The sequence below is a fragment of the Polypterus senegalus genome, chromosome 4 (assembly GCF_016835505.1).
Source record: "Polypterus senegalus isolate Bchr_013 chromosome 4, ASM1683550v1, whole genome shotgun sequence".
NCBI lineage: Eukaryota > Metazoa > Chordata > Cladistia > Polypteriformes > Polypteridae > Polypterus > Polypterus senegalus.
In genome coordinates, this window is record NC_053157.1 from 144,082,840 (window position 1) to 144,107,104 (window position 24,265).

General features: G+C 36.3%; 1 protein-coding gene across 2 annotated transcripts in view; it reads right to left on the reverse strand.

Annotated features, from left to right (window-relative positions):
- Positions 1–212: 212 nt before the first annotated feature.
- Positions 213–24,265, reverse strand: part of corin (corin, serine peptidase) — a 184,325-nt gene continuing 160,272 nt past the window's right edge. For both annotated transcript variants that reach the window (XM_039751395.1, XM_039751396.1), the window contains exons 14-22: positions 21,562–21,675; positions 20,838–20,948; positions 14,883–15,006; positions 11,143–11,259; positions 9,819–9,868; positions 8,182–8,356; positions 6,191–6,462; positions 5,963–6,096; positions 213–3,219 (exon numbers count right to left, since the gene is read on the reverse strand). In XM_039751395.1, the coding sequence (XP_039607329.1) occupies positions 3,037–3,219; positions 5,963–6,096; positions 6,191–6,462; positions 8,182–8,356; positions 9,819–9,868; positions 11,143–11,259; positions 14,883–15,006; positions 20,838–20,948; positions 21,562–21,675 (1,280 nt within the window). In that variant the 3' untranslated portion in view covers positions 213–3,036. The remainder of the gene's footprint in view (positions 3,220–5,962; positions 6,097–6,190; positions 6,463–8,181; positions 8,357–9,818; positions 9,869–11,142; positions 11,260–14,882; positions 15,007–20,837; positions 20,949–21,561; positions 21,676–24,265) is intronic.

A 24,265-nucleotide genomic window follows, 5' to 3' on the forward strand; every position in this document is an offset into this window, starting at 1 on the left:
ATTAGAAGCTCCAGCATTTCTATAAACAGTACACAGTTTATAAACGTGTCTTAGTTGGAGTATTACACCTCTCACTCCTAGCAACAAGTTACAGCTCTTTTCACTTTTATAGATCTTTCTGGAGCATCTAGTCATAAAATCAAAGCAGTTTATTGTTGAAATCAAAGACATTATAATTTGGGGAATAAACAGAAAGACAACATCACAAAGCACCCTATTGACAAAGATTTATTTTTCCACACTAAAGCATAGCAAAACCTATTAAACTGGAAGAGTGCTTTCAGTATTGCCATCATTATGTTATCTTCCAACTAGCTTTTAAACTCACATGAACTGTAAAAATATTCAACTTATGCTCAATACAATAGACATATTCATGAATGCACATAGAAAAGCTGTAGAAAAATACCTTATAAAATTACAAACACATTTTTATGGAATGTAAAATACTGCAGCAGTATACAACATCTTTTTAAGAATATACAAAAGGGTACATACAATCAAGGTAATACAGAATGGCATTTAACTTCAACTGGTGTTTCGTAGTATGTGAATTGCTCGATATGTGCTGACACAAACATGACATTCGTACTTTTGCTGTGATTTGTATTGAGTTACATTCATTCTGAAACACATTTAGCAACAGATTTATCAGCAAAACACTCTCCAGCTGGCTCAGTGTTACTTATGTCTGACATCATGTACATAAAACACAGACTTTGGTTTTAACCCTTTTGTTATTGGCTAATATTTGGCGCACACAGGCACAGTGATAATGAAGGGAACACCATAGGTGAACTATAACAGTGGAGTGACTGGTAACCATTACTGTTACTACTGGATATTACTAGATATAATACAATAAAATACAAGTGTGTGTGTTATTTAACATTCATTTATAAATGATTCCAGCAACAATATATATACGATATATATATATATATATACTGTATATATATATTTATATATATATATATATATATATATATATACAGTATGTGTGTGTATATGTATAGAGAGCGAGTGAATAGGTCATTTCTTTACATTTTGTAGGTCAAAAGCACAACGGTTTACAAATATATCTTATAACTATATATACTGAGTATCACCCAGTGCATTAAAATTCATGTTATAGTAATTTTCATCACAAAATGATATTATAAATGTGTGAAAAGTGGATTCAGAAGCAGCCTGATCAGTGGACGTTTCGAAGGCTTTTTAGACGCCTTGCTTGTCTATAAATGTGTTCTGATTGCCTTTAGCTAGCAGCCAGTTGTAATGACACTGATAATCTTCTTACAGGGTATTTATTCTTATTTATTTAATGAATGTCAGTGACTGAATATATGCTGCATTTTGGCATGTTTACTGTTTTCTTATCTAACACACAAAGAGAAATTCTCCAGATTATACAGCGAGGTTAACACTTCAGCTAAGGATTTTGAGTTATATTTTTTGTCTGATATATACAATACATTCGTTAAGCTTTTGTGCAATCTACAACTATTATTTATTCACATCAGCTATCTAAATGTGTTACGGAGTTGAACAAAACTGGATACAGTATAAAAAAAAGTATTTAATATTTAATAAAAAAGAAAATGAAGTGTTTCAAACTTCAGAGCTGTTTTTCATGTTCGTTTTCCTGCTATTTTCCAAATAGTGTGTGGACTCCACTTTACCCATGCAAGATTACTGACAACATTTAAAGTTATTAATAATTATTAAAAAATTAGATCATGTCTCCTGTAGTGACCTTTTCAAAACACAGACACTGCACTGAGGCTTTGTTATGTCATGTCAGTTATGTCCGCAAAGAGCAGCTTTTGATTATTTCTTTTTCGAAAGATACTCTAAATACTGTCGATGACACCAGCGGCTCTGTCTCAGTTCAAACAAACAAACAAACGTCCTCCTTTTATATTGTAAACAGAGGCGAACAACAGCCTGGAGTAAAATATGAACAAAATACCATTTTCACAAGTAGAAAAACAATTGTGAAAATTCCTTGGCCTCAAAAGGTACAAAATAAATAGCAACACCCTACTTCAGTAGAAAAGACAAGAAAATATATATATATATAGTTTAAAGTCAAAATATTTCAAAAGACCTACATTTATAGAAATTGAAAACTTTTTTTTGTACTGTCCGGAGATGAGCAACTTTTTACCCCCCAAAATGCAAATAAATACAATTTTAAAAATAGTTCTTCGGCGCTACAAAAATGAGTCAAAATGGTGATGCAGATTTGATTGGTGGAATATATTGTGAAAATAGTCAATTTTAATGTTTTGTGGATTTCTTAGCTATATTTCTTCTAGCACTAACAGTATTCATTCTCCTAATTCAAGAAAATGATTTTTTTGTTCGTGAAAGTTTTTTTTTTCTCCATTTTTGCTTATATTGGAGAGTGAATTTTACTCATGAACTTTGATATTAATACAAACACTGTATATCCTTAAAATACACAAAGACAAATCCTACATTGCATTTTGTACTGGATCAAATATACCATTATACTATGTATTACTAATAAACGACAAGGACATCATCAGTATTCAAGAGTGTATCCTACTTGCCTCAGCTGTAGTGTTTCTTTTTGTACTTGGTTCATAGTATAGAATCTCACAATGATACTTTAAAAAGACACATTTACATGTATAGCAGTATAACTTACCTGTTGCAAGCCTCTGGTGTGCAAGAAGCAAATACAAACAAATGACATATTTAAAAGCCTAGGAGGCTTGCAGCATTGTGGACAGTTCACTTGGAATGAAAACAAAACACAGTGATGACAAGTCATTTCAGCTGAATTTCATTTTGTCAGCAGTTCTGTAATCGAAGTGCAGGGACTGTGAATAAACCCTGGTTGTCTCAAATAAGCCACAAACAAGAGTTTGTTTTGTTTGAATATTTGGTTAGCGGTTGCATTCTTTAGAAGTTCATGTCACAGTTTCATATCAACCTTTAGCTGCCACAGCTCTGGGCGCGTTTATTATACAAAGCTCCTCCCATCCAACTCTGCTACCTTTCTGATCAGAAAAGAAGAAATGTATGGAGATATATCTGCTTCTCGATCCAGTCTATAAAGTGGGTGACATTGCTGTAAACCCCAGGTCCCATAATTTTGGAAAAGCAAACCGATCCCCAAGATGTGAGTCCATAAAGTGTCCACCGACCTCCTGTCTCCTCACAAACCAGTGGGCCTCCACTATCACCCTGCAAGCATAAAGGATGGAAATCAGTGACATTATACTGTCATGATGACACAAAGGGCACAGAATGGATATGCAATATTATTCATGTTTCTGGAAATAAAGTGTGCTGTTGTATACATTTCTGCTGAAGTTTGTTAAGATGCAAGAAGCATACATGGATGAATTCTGGCATGTACAGACTAGCAATCATTTTGTGCAAAATAAGTCATTGCTGGCCTAGAAGGAGAAATTTGGCTTTGCATTTTGTATTAGCAAAGGAGAGTGAATTTCTTGCCAAAGAGTGAGTGTAGTTTTTTTTTCCTTCTCCATTCTAAGACACTTCAGTTCAACCCCAGACATGCCCCTGGCCTTCTAATCAACGCGATCAAGAACTCCACCTGCTATCTGCTCACTGTCAGCCCAATCATCTTCCATTTGATACCTACTCTATGATTTATTGACAGACAACACATGCATAGGCAGAGTAAGGCTGAAAGAGGGGATGATTAAAAAAAAAGACCTAATTGAACAATGACATTGATCCAGTCAGATTTTTGGGTTGGGGTGCTGACATCTGACTTAATGTTATTAGACCAGTCTCATTCTGATTTGTTTTCACTGTCCTTTTAAAATCTGTTTACACTTTTATTACACAGTTCTATATTAAACTATACATCTTGGCATTTTTATAATTAAACATAAGACCACCACTGGATTTACCAGTTCATCTTTTGTTAATAAAAAGAAATTTGATAGGCTTATTGTTCAGTGACCATAAAAATACTAAAATAAATTTTAAATACGCCTTAAACATAATTATTTTTAATTAATAAGGCATGTAATCAAAATATTTCTCCATAATACACATAATGTAAAAGTAAAAAAAAGCTTGTCAAAATTTCAAGCCACAATTCTAATAAAATGTTTGTAAGATGTTTATCAAGAAGGTACATGGCTAACATACTAATTCTAATTCAAAATGTGAGCTGCTGTACTAAACACCGTGCACCCTCAGACAAATATGTTTTAAGTAAAGTGACAGATTCGGACCTCATTAAAGCAGCTTCTCTTTTCATTTTGGCCAAAGAAGTGCCTCTCCTTTCTTCCAGTCAGTGTTGCGCTGGTTAACATTTACATCCTGCCATTTGTTGTCATGTACAAGACAATACCTCATATTTCTATTTCTCAGTTCATTACTCCACTATCTTTAACTCTTTTGGGGCGGATGTCGACTTTTGTCAACAACAGGGTTGAGGGCAGATGATTACTAAAGTTGACATCCATGGGTAGAGGGTGATGATCAGCTGTAAACGTTGACAAAACTCACCATTAATTTATAGGTAGGCCGTCCTTGCTAGGAGGAATGTCAAATCCCTGCATGTGCATGAGTAGCGTAAACAATGCCTAGAATGTCATCAACATCTGGCGAGAGAGCAAAGCGAAGGCGCAAGGCAAAATACTCAGTGGACGACATTTTACGTATATTTTATTATTTTGAATTTGACTCTGACTTGTCGGACTCCAGTTTTGGTGCAGGTGATCTGGAGGTCGAGATATAAAATGAAAGTGAGGAACTGGCATCAACTGTGCTGATCTGTCCAGAGCTGATCTGGCGATGCCACTGCCATGCACCTGCTGACACTGAGATGGCTAACATGATGAAATAAGGCACTGCATGCAGCAACAGATGTTTTACATGGATATATGTAAAAAACTGCTTTGTTTGCTTTTCAGAAAATTGAGTTTTTTGGAAAAAACATTCACTACCTGGGAGAAAAGGAAAAAAAAATCAGCCCTAAAAGAGTTAATGTGAAACAAAATAATTCTGTCTTCTGTCTTGCACACTTCTTTAAGTACTGTAATACCATCAGTAAAGGAGGACTACAACTAAATTAATGTAAAGCCTTGAAAAGCAGATACTGAAAAAAAATGTTAATTTACAGATGAGGGTTTAATCAAATCATTTAGAGTGAAAATCAGCTGATTGTGAATGGCTGCTGATTGATCAAAGCATCATTACAATCCTTAAAAAAGGAAATATTTTGGACAACTGTAATTCTTGTTAATAATAAATCGTCAATACCTTTTAGGTTTAGGATCGTTATTATTAATGCCAAACATCTTCACTTCAGATCTTCCCTAAACTCCTAAAGTAGCCTGTTCTGATTGTAATTAACAATGCATCAAAAGCAACTCTACAAAATAATTTGTCATAAATATGTCTGAATGTATACTAATACAGGAAAGAATGAAAATAAAGGAGAGTTTTCCTATGGACCAGTGTTTTAAGAGCCATGCCTTCCAGTACAGTTTTTAAAAACTATGGAATACAGGACAATTGGTAGTTTAGTAGTTAGCGAAAAGAAGCAGAGAGAAGCAGAAGAAAAGCACTTGTGGAAAGAACTCTGCTGAGAGAGCAACAACACATGAAGCCCTAAATATAGGTGGAAGCGATGCCTTTTCAAGATTCACACCTTCAAACAAGGAGATGGCCTTTATTTAGCCAAGTCAGAAAGTTGACCACCAATATTATACTGTCCTGTAGACTCTTATATACCCATCATTCAGAATTCTAAGCATTAGTTACTAAGTGGGCAAGCACTGCAGGCACTGAAACACTATTGGTTTTATTCATTTGACCTTAATGTTTGTTTTACTTTTATTCCACAAAAAAAAAAAAAAACTTTCTGAAGTGTGGCATAGTTGTAAACACACATAAGTTGAGTTTTTATTTTTTAATAAAGTTTATATTGAGAGGTTCCTACCATACAAGAATCCACAGTTCCAGATTCATATCCAGCACATAACATTCTGGAGGTTATGGTTTTCATATCAAAGTGAGTTTGACACTTATCCCTTGAAATAATACGAACTTCTCCTTCTTGTAATTTGAAGGGCACTGAAAATATTAAAACGAAGCATCACTGTTAGCTTCCTTAATTACACAGGATATTTCTTGTTCTGATAATCATGCTAGTACCTAAGAAACTTACTTCTGTTGCCCATGTGCCCCCAGCCAGTTATATAACAGTATGTGTCCGGTTGGGCAGACTGGTCCCTGCTTGGCAAGCACACAGGTCTAACATAACTTGTTTCATTGATTTCGGTGTCCAGTTCTACTATGCTGATGTCATAATCTACCACAGCTCGGTTATAGCGTGGGTGTAAAATAATCCTGTTCACTTGTCTGGTCTGCATGAAATCAGAGGGGTGGTCCAGATTGTTGATGCCAAATACCACTCTCCAAACACTGGCTTTCTCTCGGCTGCACACAGACACATAAGGAAAACAGGTTAATGATTCAGCATTCATTTAATAAGCATTACGCAAGTGCTACAGCATCTGATTATAAATATCCATCTACAGCAAAGATTGACCACACACAACTAAACACAAAAACAGTTTTTACATTTAGAAATAATTAAATGGTTTATTGATCAAATAAAAACATATTTATCCAAAAGATTTTCGAGGCATTTTTGTCAGGTTGCTAGCTGAGACTAATTTAACTTTGCTATCAATATTTACGTTGGGACTGCACTGTAAACATGGGCGCAGGGCTATTAATTTGCATAAAAAAAGAAGGTTTTATGTGAGGTCTGTGAGCAGAAAGTTTCAAAGGTCCTGATTTTCATACCAGATTATCACTGAGTATGGGTGTCAATGATTTACATAACCATAGTGTATAAAAGATGATCAAAATAATAAAACGTGTAATGGAGGCAAAGAACTCAGGGCAGCCGTAGAAAACAACCACTGATAAGAAACGAAATGAAAGTAGGGCCATTCTTTTTACTGATTTAGGAATACAGCTAGAAGACATTGCATTACAAGTAGCAGAATTTATTGATTTGTAATTAGTGATAATGAAAAAGAACTGGGGCATAGTAAATAGCTTTGTGCTCAACCAAGAAAATTTTTTCTGAAGGCCTTCAAAAGCTGTAGATTGCTGGTATAAGCATACTGTGCAGCAGAAGGCCTATATTAAGAAGTACAGAATTTGAAATTAGTCAGTCACAAATGAAACATTTTCTTTAAATGTTTAGAAGAACACATGGAAATATAAATCAATACTTTGTTAGGTTTAGAATTTCAGTTTTAAAAATGAAGAAACCACCTGTCAAGACAAGAAGCTTGTAGTTGATTTTTGTGAGTCAATGTTGGAAAAATCAGGTATGACTGACCTTAGAGTAATAATATATTTCCCTTAGAGATGAAAGTAGGTAGCATTTTTCATTTGGAAACAACTACACAATTGCACATTAAAGTCCACATAATACAATGCGTAGTGTGAAGCCCAGGTGCGCACAGCCATCCAAACCCCGACCCAGACAGGCAGGACAAAGGTTAAGCACACAACATCCAATTTATTTAAACAGTGCACAGATCACCAACAAAGTCCCTTTGTCCTCACCCTCAATCCTCCAGACACGCTTTGTCCTCTTCCTCCTGCAGAAGGACTCGGGACACCAACTCCTGGTGACTGATCCCTTTATATAGGGCACCCGGCAGGGCTCCAGGTGCCCAACGAGCTTCCTCCGGCAGCACTTCCGGGTGTGGCAGAAATGCTGCCAAATAGGGCTCTGAAGAGAGCTATGCACCCGCTGGTGGTGGCCATGGGCCCCAACAGGGTTGAGCTTCTATGCTCATGACCAGTGGCCCTGCAGGAAACCAAGGGGACTGCCATCTGTCAGTCCGGGGGAGAATCAGACTTGAAAATACTCTCTCTCCCCGGTCCTTCCATAATCAGGGCATCCCTGCCACAGTAGATATTCACATTTAACAATGTAGCAATAAGTAGTTACATGGAAAAAATGACTTGCCAGAAATGCTTCTCTTACAAGAGCCAACTGTATGAACTTTATATTTATTTCAAATGAAACTGTCTTTGTCTTTAAAGACACATGAGGTCTTTCTTTCTAATTGCTAAAACATTTTTCTTTTGTGTGTCTGTGTCCTCTCACAACTTGGCATGATAACTTACCCCTCAAAGCAATGTGCTACAGTCAGTACCCATTTCTTCCCAATGAGGACACAACCACAGATGTGACCACTGGGTTCACTCTGCATGGAACACTGCCAGGGCCAACGGCCAGGGCGGCTTGTTCTACCTCCCAAGATTCTCTTGGTCATTCGAGCTGCTGGGCGAAAACCGCATTCTGCAAGAGAGAGATACAAACTCAGAGATAATACATTTGCTGTCGACTAATTTTACTAACCTATAGCAGAGCACCTTTCACAGCTCCAGTATTTGACTGTTTTTGTAATTAATGCTACCTGCGTCAAAGAGTAACATTACATTTTGTATGTGTATATTGTTGTGATGTGTTTAGTGCAAATCATGTCATACATTTGTGTGATGTAAATATATGCAAAATGTACGCAGACTTTGAAATGTTAAATAAAATAAATCAAAATCTTAGCATAACCAAGGTGGGAACAATCCCAGTCCACTGCAGATCTGAGGGGAAATATGGATAAGGTAATAGGTAATTACACTGTTAGGAATTCCCACACCAGTGAAGGACACAGTCTGATGCTCTCCTGCCTTTGTGGAGATGTGGGTCACAAATTGGTTTGATGTATTTAGTCAAGAATATCTTATATTGTCCCTTTTTATCTTGACACGTGTTATTGTAATTAATATTTCTAAGACAAGTTGTGACTAAAATACTTTGTAACTTTCTCTATAAGTTGTAATATTATTTTATCTTCAACACACTACCACCAGCACACAAATTAGCAATATATTTTCAGCACTGTTCAGATTTTACACTGAAATGAACCTTTCCCTTATTCTTTAATGAAGTGGTTTATCTGTAACGCTTGTGTCAAAGATCATTGCTGCTTATATTTATTTATATGTACTATTGATATTGTGAACATCAAATTCTTAAATAATGAAAGCACTGTATACTTTGGCTGACTGTTTCAGGGTCCTATTATTAAAAACATGCAGAAATTGGTTCTTTCCGTTCATTTTATGAAACCGCTTAGTTCAGTACATTTCATGGGAAGCACAGCCTGTACCTACAATAAGCACAAAGCAGGAAACAACATTGGGCATTGCTGGTCTGGCAGAGGGCACACTTACTCGTCACTGAATAATTCAGAGGTCTGCAGCCAAACTTGCATGTATATGAGATTTAGGAATAAACTGGAATAGTTGGAGAAGGCCCACACCAAGATAGTGGAAAAGTACAACAATCACCCAGTCACAGAGGGGAATCAAACCCAGGTTGGTGTCTGGGGCTGATAGCCAGCAATGAGACTCACTGTTCCACTAGTTTATATTAAAGCAAAATAATGGCTTTCAAAAGAAAAAGAGCTTTTGTTTTTAAAGGTCATGTTAGCATTACAGAAACAATGCACATTTCTCACATACTGTATACACATTAATAATAAGATATAGCTCTAAAGGGGAAAGATAGTAATTACATTATTTCCATTTTGTAGGCTTTTAAGGACCATCAAAGCAAATGCAAGTGTTTCATAACCAGCTTTGATATTTTATAAGTTCTTTTTAAAATGTTTAAAGTTACTACAATGTAAAATCTTTTTGTCACCTGTTTTGTTCAACAAGGCAACCAGATGCAAGAAAGAAAAATAAAATCAGCATACCTTCCTTCTCACAGACAATTGACACTTTGCTCCGACTATGACAGGGTTGCCTATGGGAAGAAACAAAAGTAAAAATTTTAATTTGAGTCTGCAGTGATCTTACAGTACAGTCTGTAGATTGTGCCACCAATCAGTCATCCACTGCTTAACTGACGATTCTCCTTTTGCTGGGTAGGCTTGTATCACTTAGTGGGTCCCTGGTGAAGCAGTCATCATTTTTTTCAGGTAACTGGGTAATATTACATTTTCATTGAGTTTTAGCCAGAAGTGTGGAAGCTGGACTAATAAATACCATGCTATTGTATTTATTTTAAACATTAAAATATTCCACAGTCTCAGTTAACTAGGCAGCAGAAGAAATATGGGAAAAAATGGTTTGTGATATCTTTGTCGTATATAATACAGTAAGATAGATTTGTATGCACTCTCTGTCCTTGTAAATACTGTAAAATGTCCAAAATCTAGAAAATCCAAAACATGCGACTGTCTATTCTCAAATACCCTTGTTCATGCATTAAAGCATTATTTCCTTCATCAAACAGAGCGGTATGTCTCTTACTTGGTTAGATAAGGGTTTTTGCTGACTGCAGTCATTTTCCAATCTTCTTATATAATACGCTACTGTGGCTGTTCGTTTGTCTGTCCAGGATTTTAAATCACCTGCAGTTCGCAAATTGTTTGACGTATTGACCTGAAATTTGGTACACATATACTACCTGACGTCTACTATCCACTTTCGGGGTGATGATTGACCTCCAAGGTTATTCCTCTTTTTATTTTTATTTTCTTGTAGAAGCAACTCTCAAAAAATAAAGATCACTTTAAGAGGCTAAATCAATCTTCTTTCTGGAAATCTCACTTTGTAACAGAAATTTATGTTTGTTTTGTGATCCCTGTTGCCCTGAACTGGATAAGCATGTTAGGAAATAGGTGAATGTTGGATACTTTGTGACATACTCTAACCCTCCACCAAGCAAAGCAACATATATATTTTAATGAAACACTTTGATCATATGCAGCGCTGCCCTTACTTAAGCAGTTTACCATGAGCCTTTATATACATGGGGTGGGCAAAAGCAGGCTTACAGTGGTTAAGTATGCAAAACACTTTATTCTTTTATGTTATTTATTTATTAATGATTTGTATTATTTTTCTTCTTCTTTTTAAAGCTATTGAGTTAATAAAGCTATTGTAATAACTATAACCTGCATGTCTTTTTCCATACGAAGAACTGTAAACTCACCTTTGCCCACCACTGTATATTTCATTTTTTTTTTGTAAGACAGAAACACAGATTTTAGGTCTCTGAATGCCTTTTCATACCCTTTGACTAACAGCATTTGCAATGCAGAAACATTTTGGTGTCTCCAGTTAGGGTCCAAATGCAACCACTTCTTACGTCCATTTGGTTCATGGACCATCTGAGTGATAGGAATCCCCCTGTAAAAATGAAATCACCAAGGTAAATACAAATAATATTGTACATTTACTATATAGATTTGATTACTGAAAAACTGATTACTTATCATTACATAAAATAAGTGATTGTGCCAATTAATACTTTTAAATCAGTTAGCTTAACATACTGTATCTGGTGGAAAAATAAATGAAAGCGCAGTGTATAGTTGTATAGTGTATATTAACAAATGGTCAATATGGGTTAAGAGCACATAGATCAAGTTTCACAAATGTTAGATTTTTATTAGGAAGAAAAAAAACCACTTGATCAGAGAAGTGCGTATGATATTATGTATCTTAATAAGGTACTGCTAGTGATCAAACTATAAGAACCAGAAGCAAGGTGTGCTCACTCAACCTTCATTTAACTTAGCATCCCCTTACTGAGTTAGACTGTGGACAGTTTTATAATCACTTTGTCATGCCACTGGCCCCTTACCTGCATATTTAATGAAACATGTAAGCCTGGCTGTAGTTTTTATAATTTATTTACAGTATATAGAAAAATATTCAATCTTTTGCTTTGCTTTTCACTAATAAACTGAAGTAGTTTTTGGCAGCGCACCCCTGGAAATTTTTTGTTCATTTTAAATTGAAAACTTATGCTAACATTTAAGGTGAAAATATACGCAGACAATATATTCTGTGTGCCAAGACATGATTTACTTTATGTTCAGTCAAGCTTTATTAGGCAGTTATGTGTGTAGGACAGTAGGGACTCATTACCAGGATGCCAGGCTTATTGGGCCATTTAATGAGAACAAAAGGATTCAAATGCCACTTGCAGCAGCCTTGGTGGTTTACTGCTGAATAAAAGCGTAGAGATTCTACTGTTAAAGGCTGTGGAATTTTCCCTCCACACTCATCTGAACAGCTTCTTCAGTGCAGATGAGTGTGGTTTAATAGATACACCATGACCAGGATGAAGAAAAACCTTCAAAGACTTTTACTGAGGGGTATTGGTTTTTTCACGCCAATGTAAATGATGAAAATGAGTTTTATTTATTTTAGTTAAACAGAAATCCAAAAATATCCATTGTCAATCATTTAATTTTAAAAGTTCTAGTCTCTTGTGTTTTCATGCACATGCTCATGATTATATTTTGAACTTTCTTTTTTTCTTTACATAATTACAGTTGAAACTGTGGAATTTTGTCATTGTATATGGCTATTGGCTATTCTGGCAAACAAAACAAGCGATAAGGAAACTAGAGATTTTAATTCAAGTGTAGAATCTAATAAAAACTCAAGTCAACAGGCATTACATTCTACTATATTACAGTTTTTCTCACTAATCATTGCCATTTATACAGACTCTATAAACTGTTGAAATAATCACTCTGTCAGTGAGTTGATGACTTTCAACACACATACACATTTTGAAATGATGATTTTGTAAGTGATTGTATTTTTTTTTTCTTAAACGTTCATTAGGCTAAATCAGTGTCACAGATAGATTGGGGCAAATGCAAAAATGCTGCCAAAGTAAATAAATTTTCACCTTAAAACTAAGGGTAGGCTATATATTGAATTTCTGATTCAGTCTGACATTTAATAGATAGCAATACACATAAGTCAATATTGTGATGTTCAGCACCTTCTTATGATTTTCAGTTATTTTTTCTGAACATTAAATAAAATCAGCAATCCACCAGTGTGCTTTCTAAACATATTTATGCTAACTCTTCCCATAATTCCTGGCAGTGACGAGCGTGAAAAAAATGGAGCGAGGATCAGAAGAGGAAGAGCTTAGAACTGGTAGGGTTAGTTCTGCTATTTGCAAATGGCTTGTTTTTACCTGGGATGTCAATTCATGCAGCACAATATCTAAAGATAAAACACAGTAGTAAGAAGCCATCCAGTCATTTTATAACGTGCCCTTCTGCCTCCCTAGCAAAACGGCTCCTTCTAAGCAAAGTTTCAGAAAATGTTTGTTTTTCCATTGCATTTTGCAAGAGTGGACAAGCAGCAAATAACAACTTCAATGACTTATTGTACTATTGCAAAACACACGTTCACCTACTTAACTTGTGCCCTGAAAATACTTAAACTTTGTTAGTAGTCAAATAGCTACACTAGTCACTAATTCACATCACGCTACAAGTGCAATGTCTGCACAGCATAAGCCTTTGTTTGTCCATTTCACATGGCCTCTGCTCTTATACTGACAAGCTACAAACAGCCTTAATAGTTTTCTTTTGTGTGAGTCATTCTTTGCTCGTGTATCAGGCAAACTGTATTATCGCCATTTTATCTTCACGTTTTGATCAGGTGAATTAAACTTTCTTAATTACAATAATGTATAGTCAATGTTTAGTGCCTTCGTTTTGTATTAACATTTATAAATATGTTGTTGTGGTAATCTTAGAATCTGTTAAGATTGTTGGAAATCAAAAATAAACTAACTGCTAGAGGTAAGTACTAGAAAAATAAAATACAAATTAATGAAGTAAAAAAAGTGTGTTCTCATACAATTGCAGTAAATGAAAAACACAAACTGATCACAAGTAAAGCTACACTTCTGGCAACTTGTTTTTATTCACATGCTATCATATGTTCAGTGTTTTTTAGAGTTTAATTCACTAGTCGATTTGAAACAACATATACTGTACTCACTTAATTATTATTTTTGTAGACAGGTAACATGTTGCATCATTACCTAACAGTAAGACTAATCACTGCTGTCAATACTCTTGTGTTCCTGATTACTGATGGAATTTTTATAATTATTTAAAGTGTCTTCCACAGTGAAGAATCTAATACGATGCTCAACAGATCCCTTATTTATGGTTAATTGAAACACAAAAGCACATGCTCATGACAATTAGCAGGCTTCAATCAGAATATCATATATTTAACAAAGATTTCTTAAGCCTCCGCCATTAGTAATTGTTAAAGATTGTTCTTGACCAAATATATACAACAAATACTAGGAAGATTAAAGTTTCAGTTTTCATGAGAATGGACAAAATTGAATAAATAAAGGACAACAGATTGGTATAAAGCCAATACTGCAGTCTAAGTAAAAGCAAAAGTCTCACTCTTTAGATCTGAACAGGATCATTTTATGTACCAGTTGTACATATTTGTTCTGTGTTCAAATACATACTTTTTTTAGTTAATCTACATTAATTAAAAGCATAACTACCGAGTACCGGTAATTATGTGCATTTCTGACTCTCAGAGTAACAACCATTCTGTGCTTCTGCAAGGATACGCTAGAAAGTCCTGAGCAGTGACAAGAATACTGTAGGGAACATATTGTAGGGAATTATGTAGATATTCATTTAAGTCTAACAACTACTGTATCATATAAAGGGGGAAAGCAAGCACAAAGGGCACAACGTACTGTGTATCAAAGTCAATTCTGTTTTCTGTTAGGTTTTAGATACATGCCCTGTTGTTATCTTTTAGTAGTTAACTCATAAACATCTAACTGACTATGTTGTCTTCTGTCAATGAAGAATTAAAGTATAAGCATGTGTCTATTTCCATTTATCACTTATTTAAGTGGGAATAAGCTAAGGGATCCGTGGGATCTGCTCTTAGAGCCTGTACTTATGTATTTGTTTCTACAGCAACTCCCACAAACCTACTGACCTTACCGTAAACCCATCTGCTGACATGCTAGTGCACTCAGGTCATCCTGCCACTCATCAGCACATACATGAAATTCTGTGGCAAACTTGTGAACTGTCAGCAGGGAAGGAGTTGTTTTTGACAGGGTCACTGCAGAAAGAAAATTATAGGTTTTAAGGAAAAACTCATGAAACAGCATAGTTACATTACACAAATTGTTTGAAACTGGCTGACATGCAAGGCAAAAAATGTTTTCAATGTTTGACAATATCATTTTACTTTTCATGGTTCTAGATGAGGATAGAACAAAAATACTAAAAGATGTATAATTAAAAGAAAGTTAGAATTAGGGTTAGAAAATTCAGTTGATACATTGCTGGTAAATGTAACATCAAATTTCTCATCACCTTCAGTTGGCTGGCGCCCTGCCCAGGGTTTGTTTCCTGCCTTGCGCCCTGGGTTGGGTGGGATTGGCTCATGCGGACCCCCGTAACCCTGTAGTTAGGATATAGCGGGTTGGATAATGGATGGATATCTCATCACAATTAATAAAGCATAATGTTAAAAGAGTCAACAGCACTTTGTTTTGCTTGCTGGTATTTTTTTGTGAGTTTGCACGTTCTGCCCCGGTTGTGCTGGTTTCCTTGTGGAATTTAAATTTCTTTCACAGTCCACAGATATGCACACATTTTGGGTATAAGTGATGGACAGTACTCGGGGTTGGTGCTTCTCTTAGGACAGGTTCCAGGACTTAGTTATAGGAAAATAACGGAAGTATAGAAAACATGGATGGATGTTGTGCGAAGACAGAATGCCTGGGGGACAATATTATATGCGGCAATTTTTCTTTCTCTTTTACTTCTTACTCTTTTAATTCCACCTCTATTGGTCAGAAAGAATTAAAAGAAAACTAAAACAATGGTGGTGAACACTAAACCAGCACATCCTTTGCTGGAGTAAAGGAGGCAAAAATCAGCATTAATATATAATTAGCACACTTAAGACATTATAATTAATAAGCAATAGTAATATATCTGAAATCAGCACGGGCTCTGGAAGACTACAAGGTCTACTGATACACACAGCCACTCTGACACTTCTAGTATATGGGGAGTATTTTGAATTAAAACCTAACATGAAGGTCTTTGAAGATGTGGGAAGAAAACTGAATTATCATAAGAAAAAAATATGCAGATACAGGAAAAACATACACAATACAAAAAAGATAGCAACCACACATTGTATTTGAACCTACAAAGCAGTGGCAGCATTAAGTAACCACAAACAAACTACAGAAACAACCATTTTTCCATTAATTTTTTACCCGCTGTCCAGGTCAGAGACACAGAGTGCCAGTGTCTATACTAGAGTACAATGCATAAGCCAACATTGGAAACGGGGCCAGCCTGTCAAAAAGGAAACAAGGTTCCCCCATTCACTCTGGGCTAATGTAGAGTTACCATTCCATATAATGTGCATGCTTTTGTAATGTGGGAGAAAACTACAGTATGGGTTGGGGGGATCAAGAAGATAGAGGGAAGAAAGTGCAGTGGACCATATGACCAGCATGGTCTACAGCAGCAAAGCAGCAGCTCTAACCACTGCACTGCCTTGACACTGTAAAGCAACTTGTATCTGATAAATACAGGCATTTCATAATATAGATTACCAGGTATGCATTCCATATTAAAAGGATCTCTCATTAGAGTCTAATTTATACATTTCGGGGAGTAGATGTCTGCCTCAACAGCATCAGGCACAAGCTGGTAACCAACCTTAGACACACTCATGCGCAAACTAATTCACACTGGATCAGATAAAGTGCCAGTAACCCAGTTTGCATTCTTTGAGATGTGAATGTAAAAACAAAGAAATATTTAATGAATGAAAAAATGATGTTTATGATTCAGTAGTTGTAAAACAGGCATAATCTTAATAAGTTGAACAAATTACATTAAAAAAAACATTATTTCAGATTTTTATAAATAATAATTAAAAATTAACAATAGAAAGTAATTCTTACATTAATTTATAAACAGTGCAATCTCTATATATAATCTTCATTTGGATCTTGATCTTTGTTTGTCCGCAAATGAATTAGAAGAAGCACTAGATGGCAGTAGAGAGACAGCTAAAGCATTGCATTAAGAATCTCCTCCAGGCTTATACTACTGAAGACTGTAATACTCCAGTCACACCTCAAAACACAGACATTCAAACTAAACAGATCGTTGTGCTTTAAATTAACTAAAGGGATCTTCATTTAGATCTTGATCTTTGTTTGTCCGCGAATTCCACGCATGTGTAGACCACCTTCCAGTTTAGTATGTTGTTGTTTCTCACAGATGTCAACAATGTGCCGGAATAACGAAAGGGGTGGTGGACAGTGTTACGCTGGTTAGCTCCTGAGGCCTGGTTAGAGAATGAGACTGCCGAAGATAAAAGGTACGTGCCTACGTAACATATGGTTGAAAGAAAGACAGTGGGTAAAATGAATGACAATGTAACAGTACATTCTGGAAATTATTATTGTTGCGTTGTAGCCGGCGAGTGCTGCGCGTCTCACAGTTGTACCGGGGCTTGCTCACATGTCAGTGAAGTGATCCCTATTTATGCTTTAAAGAGCCTGGATACCTATGTGTCCCCCTCTTATAACCATTGCTCCGTGTATATTGCCTTACTCTTTGGATTGCCACAAAGCAACCTGCGAGATTGGAGAAAGGCTGAGAAGAGATCGTGAGAGGAAACCACAGTGTAGTGAAAACGAGACGGACTGTGAACAGACAGAAGCAGAAATGCTCCTACACCACCACATAATTACGATTCGGACAGTGATTCCGAGTAGGCCGTTCCTATCGAATCAATATCCAAGGATTTTCTTTTGTAATTTTGTTTCCCTTATAAAAAATCATAATGCTGTGCGACGAAGGACCGCGTTTAAACAGGGAGCCCTTCACAGACAACTTTAACATGCGCAACGTAGTTGGGCGCACATGGCTAGTTGTATATAAACTGCTCAAAAAAATTAAAGGAACACTTTGAAAACACATCAGATCTCAATGGGAAAAAGAAATCCTCCTGGATATCTATACTGATATAGACTGGGTAATGTGTTAGGAACGAAAGGATGCCACATCGTTTGATGGAAATGAAAATGATCAACCTACAGAGCCCTGAATTCAAAGACGCCCCAAAAATCAAAGTGAAAAATTATGTGGCAGGCTAGTCCATTTTGCCAAAATTTAAATGCAGCAACTCAAAATTGTACGCAGCACTTTGTATGGCCCCTGTGTTCTTGTATACATGCCTGACAACATTGGTGCATGCTTCTAATGAGATGACAGATGGTGTTGTGGGGGATCTCCTCCCAGATCTCGACCAGGGCATCACTGAGCTCCTGGACAGTCTGAGGTGCAACCTGGTGGCATTGGATGGACCAAAACATAATGTCCCAAAGGTGTTCTATTGGATTTAAGTCAGGAAAGTGTGGTGGCCAGTCAATGGTATCAATTCCTTCATCCTCCAGGAACTGCCTGCATACTCTCACCACATGAGGCCATAGGGTCTGACAATGGGTCCAAGGATTTCATCCTGATACCTAATGGCAGCCAAGGTGCCTTTGTCAAGCCTGTAGCGGTCTGTGTGACCCTCCATGGATATGCCTCCCCAGACAATCATTAACCCACCACCAAAGTGCTCATGCTGAATGATGTTACAGGCAGCATAATGTTCTCCATGGCTTCTCCAGACCCTTTCACTTCTGTCACGTGCTCAGGGTGAACCTTCTCTCATCTGTGAAAAGCACAGGGCACCAGTGGTGCATCTGCTAATTCTGGTATTCTATGGCGAATGCCAATCGAGCTGCATGCTGCTGGGCAGTGAGCTCAGGGCCCATTAGAGGACATGGGGCCCTTGGGTCACCATCATGAAGTCTTTCTGGTTGTTTGGTCAGAGACATTCACACCAGTGGCCTGTTGAAGGTCATTTTGTAGGGCTCTGACAGTGCTCATCCTGTTCTGCTTTTCCCAAAGGAGCAGATACCGGTCCTGCTAATGGGTTAAGAACCTTCTATGGCCCTGTCTAGCTCTTCTACAGTAACTGCTTGTCTCCTGGAATCTCTTCCATGCCCTTGAGACTGTCCTAGAAGACACAGCAAACCTTCTGGCAATGGTACATATTGATGTGTCATTCTGGAGAAGTTGGACTACCTGTGCAACTTCTGTAGGGTCCAGGTGTCCTCTGCTACTTAACTGACCAGATCAGTATCCCAGAAATTTCATTGACTTGATGCTATACTCTCATTAAAAAGTGTTCCTTTAATTTTTTTGAGCAGTATATTTTCAATGTATGATACAATGTTGCCTGTTATATAATTTACTAAAAGTCAGCATGTATGGGCGCAAGTGGTGAAAATAATAAGACTGAAAGGGGTACTAAGTGCCCTTTTCAATTATTTTTTTCTCCTCCTCTCTATTTGGGACTGAAAACTGATTGTTACCCATTCTGCTAGGCTTTCGTGGCACACCTGGCCTGTTAAAAAAGCAGACTTTACTTTGATGCAGGGGTCCAGCTGCACAAAACCGCCACTTGCATTCCCAAATAAGTGACTGAACTTCATCTTATACCAGGATCTGTCTGGACTTCATCTGATAACAAAGGTGTAAATCAGAGTTGCACTGACATCTCTCCGGGTGCCCCTTTGCAGACCTTTTAAGTCAGAAAATGTGAAATGGACTCAAGTAAGGTCAAAGACCTAAAATTCACAGTATGACAGCTTAAATGAACAGAAGAATCCACCTATTAAAAGACACTGATTTTGTATCTGGAAGTGTCTTTAATTAAATCAGGAAAAGGTTCAACTGCCCTTTAAAACTCTGCACCATCTTGAAGACTATCTCTCTCAGGGATATTCACTGGACACTCACTGAACTCCCTGGGGATTCCCACTGGGCACCCTCACTTCAATTCTGTCAGGGATGGGAAAATATGCTAAATGACCCTAAAAGTTGTGATCCGCTCTATTGGACAGCTGAACCTGACAAGCTCTTCTCTTTGTGAACCTGAGTGTTGAGATTCTGTCTGCCAAACTAAACAGTGAGCCACTCTGAAGGTTTAGAAGCAGTCAATACTTCAAGAAGGAAACTTCAGCATCTATACTCTAGTGCCAGAAAGAGTAATGCTTTAACTAAGATGCAGATGGCACAGCAAAGGGCCAAACAGCAGAAAGCAAGCTGAGGAAGCAGCAGCACAGCACTGACATGTGGCAAAGGGAAACGGTGCACTCCAACGCAAGAAGAATCTTCTACTTGAACCTGGTGCAACTACAAAGCAGCAACTTCACACAACATTGGACATCATCATCAAGACTTGGTATCGTTAAACTATTTATCTATGCCAAGATAAAGCAGAACTCTAAATACCACTAAACAGTCAGCCTATATGTTATATGTTTGTCTGTCTGCACCCAGTCTTATAAGTCAACATATACAATATATGCAGTTATCACATTTCTATAATCCTTGTGTTTATTAATAAATTGTATTATTCTGTTTATTAAAGTCTAAAGGCTGGAAAGCCCTCCTACAACAGATAAAGGTAAGGTAAATAAAGTAGGAGACTTGCCAAATTTTTGAATTAATTACTGTTATTGCTGAAGGTAAACTGATAATGAATTAACCAAGTTAGAACATTTCTTTTTAAAATCCTACATTATTATGGCAGCCACCTGGGTGGCCATCTTATTGATCATCAATCATGAAAATTCTTACAGCAATGAAATTATGAAGTCCATATAAAGAGACCAAATTTCTTTTTGATGCTGTATAAATTATATTTCTTTACTGTCTGATTCTCAAAAAAGGGAACCTTTGGATTCCCGGGCAGACAATACCACCAAAAATTGTTTAGTCATAATAAAGAAATACTGTACATGCTTATGTCTTTTAGATACAAAGATACTAGGCAGTAAAAATAGAACTCACCACAATCCCATTCATCTGAGCTATCAGAGCAGTCTATTTTTCCATCACACCACAAACTGCGATTGACACATTCATGATTGTTGCATACATGTTCATTGTATTTACAGGAAGCTACAATGAAATACAATAAATTCTAAACTAATAGCTTATATAATCACACCATTTAACATATTAGGCAGGCAGTCTTTAAGTATATGAACTCTGTACTTTGCTAGTAAGTCCAGTAGATGGTGATATAGTACAGAGGCGCTGCACAATATGGCTATGACTGGCCTTTCAATAAGAATGTTTATCATACTACTGATTTTACTAATACATAAATATTATAAAGCATTTCAAGATATTCTAAACATTAAAACCAACATTTTTAATAATCTAAATGAAGAAAATGAAATAAAGTACACAGTTGTAAATATCATGTCAACTGGCATTCCCACAGTGTATTTTCTTTTAATATTTAATTAAGGGAGAATGTGACCTTTAAGGCTTTTATTTTTTTGCTTTTTCTCATTAGATCTCCAGTAAACGAATTTCCGTAAAAGAAAGATATATTATAGCAAGCAGAAGTGGTCATTATTTATAATGCCTCAGTTATTTCTCTTGTTTGTGGAATTTACAGAGCTTTAAACATGTCTGTTTTATTTAAGAAAAGTATTATCAAACACTTCATGTGTGAGATTCTTTCACTGTTCCTGTTCAGGCTAAAGGAGAGACAATCACTTACAGCAGTTCTTTTCATCTGCAAGGTCAGGACAATCAGGAAATCCATCACATATCATTGTATGTTTGATGCAGACATTGTTTGATGGACATTCCCAGAGTCCTTGCTCCAGACAACCTAGTAACAAAAAGGGCAGGGCGTCAGTGTAAGGCAGGGTCTACTTCTGATGTAGGCCTTTCAGTTTTAATTTCACTAGACAGAATTAGTGCTTCAGTAAACAAGAACCTCCTGTCTATCATTTCATCTCTGCTTTACACAAAAAAGTATTTTTTGCTTTAATGACAAATGTATGGTTCAATTTTGTATTTACTTTAAATATTGCAAATATTGCTTTTAGGTATGCATATACATTGTGCCTTGCTTAAGTATTCAGACCATTGACCATTTCTCTGATTTCATTCACCTTTTTTTACATTTGGTGATCACAAGGTTACATTGGCCTTGTGCTTAGAATCACTGTCCTGCTGAAAGATGAATTTTCCCAAAATTTAGTTTTTTAGCACACTGAACTGAAAGATGATCAACTAAATGTAACCGATATAATGTGGCGTTAAGGTTTTTTAATAGAAATTTAATGGTATCTGAAAAACCACAATGTTAACAGCTATTGGGTGAATGCTACAATATGACACATTCATGAAGTGCAGAGAAGAATCAACAGAAAAATATCTGATATACATACTACACTGAAGTAATACTTATCGTTTAGTTTTAGTCTTTTGTTTGTTTTATAGTTCTAAGGAAATGTGCCAGGTAGTAGCACTTCTGCTGCATTATCTTTATCTTTACCAAAAACTAAACAAATGCTTTGCAATGTTAATCTAATTGTTTTTGCTATATAATCTTATACATTATGTTTTGCTTTGTTGTCAAACCCCTTGTATCATACATAGTACTGCCAGAAGACTGTGCCAAGATGTACTTTATCTCAAAGTTCTTTCCCCTTTTTTGATTTCTTCAAACCTCTAACCTACTGTTGAGGAACATTTTTGATCAAACGCAGCAGAATGCTTTCCTTATGGAAAAGAAGGGCTGAAAAAAATGTTGTTACAAATGGGGCCTGTCAAGTTCCACTAAACAAAAACACCTATTTAGTACAGAGACAGATTTGCCCCACTGTACTAAAGAAATGTTGGAAGTATTAGTCTATCTTCATTCATTACAAAATGGCCTACACAGAGTAGTTTGAACTCTTTCTGAGTGTCAAGCTGAGATGAGCATATTTTGTTTTCTAAAGCAAGGAATATATCTTAAAACTAGTAGTGACTAATACAGATAGAGTAAGGCTTTGGAGATGCATGGGAGACTGGTAACCATATGGAAGCCCCTCTGATCCCTAGTCACATGACAGCCTGATTGCACTGCTTCATCAGGCCTCATAAATCATATTAAGCAACACTGAACATTGATGTCATGCCTGATGAAAGGCAAAAGCTAACAGACTGGGAGGACAGGTAGTCAGCTTATAACGGATATTAAACCGAGTAGAGATGGAATAATTGATGGCCAGATAGTCTGGCGGCCCTACATAAAGGGAACACCACGTTGACTAGATAACATTTATGATCTTATTTGTGCTTCACATCTCATTCCTTTACTTTATGACTATGGCAGGGGAATAAAATAGCTATCATAGAGTAGAGGATATCAGACCCTTGAATAGAAGTCCTGTGGGGTCCCACACCATTTCATTAGAAATACTAATTTCCCTTAAGCTAGTCAGTTATGATGGTTACTATTAAAAAATAACATATAATAGCTAATTGATTCATTTGGTATCAGAAAGAAATTTACTAAACACACTTTCCAGTACATGAAATTCATACTAGTCTTTAAAAAGTCAGAGTGCCTTTGAGAATATAATTAAGTCCTGTTTTATAGTATATCTCTCTACACTGCTGAAGTTATTTTAGACATAATGCAAATGAGATCTGGGATGCAGTTCTGAATGCCAAATTCACACAACAGAGGACAAATACAGTATATCATTTTGAATTCAGAAAGCACTAGCTGTTATTGTATAATATTATTAGTCTAGGTCAATTTCTGCTCTGGCAATGTCAAAAAAAAAAGCTCCTTTTTAAAAAAAAAAAGCTCATTTAACAGAAGGGCTAATATTATAGGGGATGAAACACTGTAATATCTGTAAAATCTGTAATATTTAACTTAGGTAAAAAAAAATCTGCAATTAATGTAATTAACCAAATGTAATTTGGATGTGTCTATATTCATTTAAATTAGAAGTAAATCAATGTTTTTAATTACAATACTAGGTAAATATTAATATAAAATGACTCACAGGTACTCCTACAATGTGGCCTGGCTGTTGAGACATTGGACTATAAACCATAAAGTTGATGGTTCACTCCCAATCGTTGACTTAGTGTATGACAAGTAGCAAGTCTCATATATTATCTGTTCTCAAACTTTATAAAAAAGGCACATGAACTGTACATGATCATATTTTTGCTCTATACTAGGTTACTGTTTATGGTGGAAAGGCACTATATAAAATACTTGTTTGTCACACGTTAGCTCTGTCTGTGGTGTACTTCGACAGTAGTACTCAAAGGGTTAAATCATTGCCACCAAAACTGAAACTCTGGGCTAATTACACGATGTACTCTCCCACTGTATAAATATGTTTGTACCAGAAAGATCACAGCTGCCTAAATGGTAAAGAAACAGTTTTATGTATTTGCATCTA